Here is a 7,384-nt window from a genome sequence, read left to right as displayed (position 1 = left end):
TGGCACCCAGCTCTCCACTGGCTGGGTGAGGGGAAAGCGATTTGTAAAAAAATATCTGTCTTATTAAAGTGGGCTAATAACGATGGGGGCTTGAACCGGGGTTTCTTTGGGACTGGCTGCACTATTCATTCCTGCAGATGGCAAGTTAGATCCACAAAGGAGGAGGGAAGGACGCAGACGAGGACATTTGCACCAGGTCTTTGAACAGACACTATTCTAATTAAAAAAAAACACAACCAAACAACAAAAAAACCAACAAAACAACCAAATCCCACAAAATTGATATTTGGGAGTGATGATTATGCATATATGCTTAAAAGGTAAATGAAGCCTCCATGATGGCTTCTCCCTTTGCTTCCCCTTTGCGTCTGGCAGCCTGCTTGCTCTCCCCCATGGCCTCCCCAAGAACTGGGCAGCCCTACACTGACTAAGGGAGCTTTTTATAATCGATCCATAAAGGTGACATTCATATTTTAGCGCTAAGCAGGCTGTATCGTAGGCGAGACTATCTCAGCAAAGATCCCTGGAGTTGTGAGCGTGATTGGCTTAGCTGGGGAGGGGACGCTGTCAGTGTGTATTCCCCCCAAACCGCCTGGTTTATTTTTTCCTGTAGTAATTTGTCTCAGCAAAGGGGGTTTTAACACACAGGGTAGGCAAGGAATTTGCTTGGCTTTGTATTTAACTCTTAATGGCACGATCTGGTAACCAAAAAAAAAAAGGGGGGCCGGGGGGGAGAGAGTCGCTTTCATTAGCATCGGACAGAGGCAGCATTTATAAAAACCTGCCAGACACCAAGGCTGTGAGCCTCCTCCGAGGAAGGGAGGATGGAGACACGTAGCCTGGCGTGCGCTGTGGTGGCCCTGCTTGTGGTAACCCCTGCCTGGAGCCATCCCTGTTCCCCAGCTGGTTCCTGCCCTTCACAGCAGCCCCACCAGGAGATGCCAATTCAGGGTCTCTGCTGGCCACTGCTTTGTTGGTGGGTCCCTCAGTGCCTGCGTGTGCCAAAGCAGCTGAAAAATGGGATTTTTGGTTTTGCATCGAGCTCTGGGGACACGCTCCCGTGTCTGGGAGGGAGTATGTCTTCTCTGTTTCAGCCCGTGTCTAGACAGGCTGGGTCTGGGGGGGCATCAGCCTCCCTGAGGATGGCGGCAGGCCAGAACATTGCTTTCCCTGCTCCCTGGGTGAGGAGATGGCTGCCGGCTGCAGAGATGGGGGTGTCTTTTTGACACACTGAGACCTTTTTGCCACTGGGGTGGAAGGAGCCGGGAGGTAAACCTGACTCCTAAACTGAGGCAGTCGCGAGGGATGGAGAAAACGTGATGGTGTGCGCCAGGGAAGAGCCAGCACGGGAGCTTGCTGGAAAAGGCAGCAGAGGGAAAATAACCTCCAGCTCCTCGGCTGGGGTGGGGGAAGCGGCAGCACTCCAGAGACCCGAGCGTGGTGGCAGACAGCATCCAAGCCCCAGGGATTTGCAAAGGGACGTGGCGGTGTGAAAGGAAACAGCCCATAAAGGCGAGCCAGCCGAAGGGTCACGTCCTGCAGCCGGAGCGTGACAGCTGCCAGCAGAGCGGTTGCCCAACCATCCATCCATCTATCCATCCATCCATCCGTCCATCCTTCCATCTGTCTGTCTGTCCTGGGCAGCCCAGGGGTCCCAATGGATGGGAAGGAGCACAAAGAAACACTGCGCGGGAGGGCCGCCTTGCCGAGGGCGATTAAGCCAATTAAATATGTATTCCCCCGCCTGGCTGAGGGATGTGTAGAGGGGGTTTTCTTCGCCGCTAATGAACGGGGAGTGGCAAACAGAGGCTGGTGCCTCTTCAAAAGGCTCCTTCCCCCCTTTGGGGGACCTTGAAATGATGTTTAGTTAAACAAGGTCAGCGCCAGCACCCAAGTCAATGTGTTTGGCTTTAAAGAGAGGGAGAGAGACAGTGATTTTATTTGATAAACCGCAGACCTTTCAGTGGCTGGTGATGAATGGGGTACTTGGATCTCGAGATAAAAGCTGATGTGTCTACTGCCTGTCTGCCTTAATTGGCCTGGGTTTTTGTGTGTTCGCCTGCAAGCGCTGCCGACTGTCAGCTCGTCTCGGAAGCCTGCCCTCCGAAAAATATAAAAGCAAAGCCGGCTGCTGCTGCTGAAAGAAACCCTATCACCAGAGGGCTCTGGGGTTTCAATCCGATATGGTTTCTTTGGGGAAGGGGAGAGATGGATGGGGCAGGGAGTTTTTTACAAAGAGCATCCTTCCAGGGAGCACTGGGCTTGGTGCTGCTTATGCGTGTCCTTGCCTCAGAGGACTGTCACCCCAGGGGACCTTCAGAGCAAAGCCACCGAGGGGAGATGGGGAGGAGCGTGATGGAGGTCCTGCAGTGGTGGTGGGAGGAGGGGGGGGGTTACGCTGGAGAGGCTTCCCGTGCCCCACGGCACAGCTGGGCTGCTGCAGCCCCTGGTCTCCTCCTCAAGTGACCCAGATTTCATCCCTGCACCGTATACGTGCGTGGGGTGGACACGGTGTCATGGGTGATGTCTGCGAGGCCAGGAGAGACCCAGGGTGGGAAGAGATGCTCTCGGGCTCGGCGGGAGGTTAGGGTGACCACTAGTGATGGAGGAGAGGGGGGAAAAAGCTTCCTGTGCTTCCAGATGCCGTCTCCTTGTTGCCTGCTGGGGCTGCATCATGGAGAAAGGTGGTTTCAGGGCTGGAGAGAGGATGTTGGGGTGGAGCAGAGGGAGGGAAGGAGAAGGACAAGAGGACGAGAGAGGCTTTCCCTGGTCTCTGGCTGGGCTGGGAGGGGAGAAGACACTGGCGAGGACACACTCGCCTCTCCCCTCTTCTCCCAGCCTGCTTTTGCCATGAGTTTAATTTCCTCGGTCCCTTTGTTTGCTGCAGGGATTTAAATGAGGTGGGAGACAGGATACTGCCCCGGAGCCTCCCATGGTGCCAGAGCTCCCGCTTAGCCTCAGCTTCACTGGCACTGGCAACGCCAGGTGTTCAGCTGCCAGGCCCCAAGGCTGACCCACAAATTTGGGGTGCTCAAGCCAGGCAGTGGAGTGGAGCAGAGCGCTGCTGGCCATGGGAGCCAGCTTTGGCACGGACATGTAATGGATGGGGGTCTCTGCTCCAGCCCCCGCTCCAGGCAGGAGTTAGGTGCAATGCCTCCGTTAGCACAGGCTGCTGAGGGATGTGTCTGTGGGGGGCTGCATACCCCCGAGGATGGGGGTCCCACATCCTCGCTGTGCCCTGTCCCCATGTTCATCCCCCTGAGCTGCCACCCTGTGCCAGGGCTCTCCCCCATATCCCCGTGGGCCAGCCGCAGCCCCGCAAAGTGCCCAGGGGCGGTTGTGCCTGGCTTGTTCTGCCACATAGGGCAAACTCAGCTCCTGGGGGCAAATGGCATCCCAGAGGGCACCTTCCCTTGGGCCTTGGGAGCGGGCTGGCTGCCTCCTCACCCCCAGCAATGCCCAGCATGCCCAGTTCCCCACCACCGCTTGTCCCCCGAAGCAGGGGGCCTTCCAGGGCACCCCGGCCTGGGCTGGTCCCATGGGTGAAGCTGGGGCAAACCCACTCTCTGTTGCCACTTCATCTGCCCATGCCATTTTGTCCCTGCAAGGCTCCCCCTCTTGCATGCCCCTTCCCCTTCGCCTCTTAGTTTTATTTTGCCTCTGGGAAATTTCCATTTTGGACCCGCTGGAGGAAGCTCTTTCTCCTGGTGCCAACCGACCCCCTCAGCATACTAATAGTTTGCTCCAAGCAACGTTATTCAGGTTAAATACCCTCCATTGTCTGTAATCTGGTGGGGGAACTGAAAGGCCTTGTCAGAGAAAACGCGCACGCCCTGGTGGTGAAGCCATTTTCATAGTGGCGGCTCCATGATGTGGCAGAGAACTGAGGGCCGCCTCCCCCAAGTTGTCCTGCTGGTCCAGCCCTGACACCTCCTGGGAAGGTGCCGGATCCTGCGGCAATGCTTGGAGACCACATTGCTTTTTGCTGCCCAAGAGCTCCCAGGCTGCTCGCCAGCACAGGCAGAGTGGTCAGATGAGGGGCACAGATGGGAGCAGAGAAGCAGCTTGGTGGCTGCCCCGGCTTTTGGGTGTCTTGCTTGGATGTTCCCTGAGCCTCTCCATCTTTGGCATGGGGGGAGAAGGTGGTGAGCACAGGCATAGGGGAAGGAGATGCAGAGCCTGGGAATGGGAGAAGGAGGTGCTGAGCTCGGGCATGGGGGCAGGAGATGCTGAGCCCGGCAGGCCAGGACCCGAGAAGCCTCAGAGCGGGTGGGCTGTGGAGCAGAAGGCAGGTGCATGCAATCCACTTGCTTCATGGCAGAGAGGAGCCACTGAAGCGCATGAAGGGTTTGGTGAGGGGGCGGATGGGAGAGACCTTTTGGAGGGGTTTGCTGTTGCAGCTGGAAGTTGTCTCAGAGGGCAGGAGGACATGGGGTGGGATTGCAGTGTGGCCTCTGCTGCCTGGACCTCGGGGTGAAGCTTTGCAGGGCTGAGAGGGGGCAGATGTTAGGAAACAGCTAAGGTGGGAATGGGCACCAAGGTGGGACTGGCAGTGGTCAGGACTCGGCGGCAGGCAGACCCCCTGGCAGGGGAAGCAAGCGGAGGTGGGTAAGGGGAACAGGAGTTGCCTGGTCCCTCCCTGAAACTTCATCTGCTCTAGAAACCTTTTCCCAAGTCCTTGGTGCCTGCTAATTTGGGAGCGGAGGTGACCCCCTTTTGCATATCCCCCCAGGGCCTCTTGCGTCTCAAGGGGCCACAGATGAGTCAGAAACCAAATTAAATATTCTCTGGGTTTCCCGGTGCGTGCAGGTGTCACCCCAAAAGATGCCGCACGCCCCAGCGGGGCAAGAATGGCTGGAGGGGGTGGCAGGGAAGGGGACGGTAACTCCAAGAGATGTCAGGCTCCTCAGCTCTGGGTGATGGGGAAACCCTCAAGCCTGAGGGGTGATGGAGATGGGTGAGCCCCCACCCAGCGGCCGCAGAGAGCGGTGCCCCCAGGCAGCTGCTGGCAAGGGGCACTCCAAGACAGAGGCACCTGGCATCAGATGCAGCAACTGATGGGAAGAGAAATTGGCAGAGCAAAGGCTTTCTGAGGAAGCGGCCACCGTGCTGATCACGCACCAGACCATCTAGCTGCGAGGCTTAAAAATGCACAACTCCCCCCCCCCCCAGTTTCATGCTGGAGGTGGTTCGGTGAGGACAGCCATACCTACACTTGTTCTGGCTCCTGCTCTTCGGCAGGCGACCTGGCCATCCTCCTGCAGCCAAAGGTTGTGGGTTTCTGCCCCATGGGGCTTTAACTCCTTGCAAACCGCACAATACCAGCCAAAAACTGGATCCCAATGACTGCAGCGGTAGGAGGTTGTGCTTGTGTCGTGGCTCATCTGAGATGCCCAAGGGGTGTGTGTGCTGCCAGCGGCCCCAAAGTGGCCTCCCGGTGTCCCTTCCCTATAGGGATGTGCTCAGGCAGGCAGCAAGCCGCTGGCTGGGGCTGGGGTTGGGTCCTAAATCCCATAGTGCTGAGGCAACCTCCAGCAGTGGGGAGACCTCAGGCCCTTGGCCTTGACCTACCTGTTGTCTCAGACTTTTTCCTTCACTGTTTTAGCAGAAGTCTTGAGTTGGGGGAGAGCTCAGAGGCCAGGGCTGGAGGACCGGGCATGCTGGCGCAGCATGGGCATCCTTGCCAAAATGGTCCCTGCCTGTAGCAGCCCATCCTCAGCTCCTCCTTCTCCCAGGGCACCTGCTGATTTAGTGACTTCATCTCCAAGATGTGGGATTATCCTGGAAAATGAAAGATGCAGCAGCAAACTAGACTCTTTCCTTCCCTCGGGACTCATTTGCTGGAACATCCTGGACAGGCTTCCCAGTGTCAGGGGTTGGTGGCCAGTACCGAAGGCCAGCAGCATGCTGCCTGCCCGCACAGACATGGGGCCGGGAGCGGAGTGGGCAATTCCTGACAGCAAAGTGACCCTGCCAAACCCCCCCCCTGCCTGCCGCCCACCCGCCTGTCCCCAAAACGGAGGAGCCCACCGGTCCCACCATGTCATCGGACCCCAGCGCCCCGCCGGCGGTGCCGCCCCTGCACTCCCCCAAGTCGCCGGTGTGGCCCACCTTCCCCTTCCAGCGGGAGGGCAGCCGCATCTGGGAGCGGGGCAACCCCCTGCTGCAGGACCTGCCCAGCCCCCTCCCCACCAAGAGGACCAGGACCTACTCGGCGTAAGTACCCGGCACGCAGCGAGCAGGGTCAGCACTGTCCGGCTGAGCCGAGAAGGGACCGCGGTCACCAGCAGCACCTGTAAAACCCTTTATGCCTGGTGCATGTCGCCATCCCAGCATCGCCGCACCCACTCTGGGTGGGTGCCATGCACTCTCCCAGGGAATGCCATGTTTTCATAGCAAATCTCTCCCTGTGCTACCCCCCGGGTGAGTGCCACCAATGAGACATCTCCGTCCGTTTTCCTGCAGGACAGCACGTGCCTCTGCCGGCCCCATCTTCAAGGGTGTCTGCAAGCAGTTCTCTCGCTCCCAGGGACACGGGTTTATCACCCCCGAGAACGGCACAGAGGACATTTTCGTCCACGTGTCTGAGTAAGTCAGGGGTCGCACAGTGCCGGGACACCCCTGGGGGAGCTGTGCCATCACCATGGGGCTGGAAACCCATGGGCTGGGGTGGTGTGGGGTTGGGGCTCTGCCTGTCCTCTAGCCCAACCTCGCTGGTGGGTTTTCTTTCCCAAGGCGCAGCTGGTGGGTCGGGTGCCTTCCTTGGTGCTGGGTGGTCCAGGGTGGGGGGCAGCCTCTTGGCCCCAGCCCCACCACCTCTCCTCTCCTCTCCCGCAGCATTGAGGGGGAGTATGTCCCAGTGGAGGGGGACGAGGTGACGTACAAGGTCTGCCCCATCCCTCCCAAGAATCAGAAGTTTCAGGCGGTGGAGGTGGTCCTCACCAACCTGGCGCCCCACACGAAGCATGAGACATGGTCCGGCCAGATCATCGGCTCCTAGGCGCCGAGGGAGGGACACCGGCCGCTCGGCCCCACACAGCAAGCCTGCTTGGCCGCTCACGGGGGGCGCGGGGGGAGCCGAGGCGGCGACGGGCCCGGGGCTGCCCCCAAACATGCAGGCATTTGCGTTCGGTGTCTTTTATAAGGTTATGGTTTCCTTTCTCTGTGTGTGTTTGTAAGTGTCTGTTGAGGGGGATGGGGAAAGCAGAGCCCTCCCCTGCCCCCCCCCAGCTCTAGGGACAGCGCCGAGCCCTGTGTCCCCTTCCTTGCACCCAGGGCCATGGGGTGCAGGGGAACTAGTCCTGCCCCCAACCCTCCAGCTGTCCTGGGCTGTAGCAGGTGCTGAGAGCAGGAGAGGGATGGGGGGGGTTGGCTAGTACTCCTG

At 58.9% G+C, this 7,384-nt stretch overlaps 1 protein-coding gene across 1 annotated transcript; it reads left to right on the top strand.

The window, feature by feature from the left end:
- Positions 1–5,989: 5,989 nt before the first annotated feature.
- Positions 5,990–7,074, top strand: CSDC2 (cold shock domain containing C2, RNA binding). The gene is made up of 3 exons (XM_009895241.1): positions 5,990–6,216; positions 6,466–6,588; positions 6,838–7,074. The coding sequence occupies exons 1-3, from the start codon at positions 6,041–6,043 to the stop codon at positions 6,998–7,000; spliced, it is 462 nt and encodes a 153-aa protein (XP_009893543.1). The 5' UTR covers positions 5,990–6,040; the 3' UTR covers positions 7,001–7,074.
- Positions 7,075–7,384: the final 310 nt, after the last annotated feature.

The sequence above is a fragment of the Charadrius vociferus genome, unplaced genomic scaffold (assembly GCF_000708025.1).
Source record: "Charadrius vociferus isolate BGI_N301 unplaced genomic scaffold, ASM70802v2 scaffold251, whole genome shotgun sequence".
Taxonomy (NCBI): domain Eukaryota; kingdom Metazoa; phylum Chordata; class Aves; order Charadriiformes; family Charadriidae; genus Charadrius; species Charadrius vociferus.
The sequence above is the reverse complement of the archived record's forward strand: the minus strand, read 5'-3'. Positions and strand labels throughout refer to the sequence as shown.

Excerpts from the sequence above, each read along its gene's own strand:
- CSDC2 (XM_009895241.1), top strand. The coding sequence starts at position 6,041 with ATGTCATCGGACCCCAGCGCCCCGCCGGCGGTGCCGCCCCTGCACTCC. Across the intron at positions 6,217-6,465 it reads AGGACCAGGACCTACTCGGC|GACAGCACGTGCCTCTGCCG; the intron begins GTAAGTACCCGG and ends GTTTTCCTGCAG. Across the intron at positions 6,589-6,837 it reads ATTTTCGTCCACGTGTCTGA|CATTGAGGGGGAGTATGTCC; the intron begins GTAAGTCAGGGG and ends CCTCTCCCGCAG.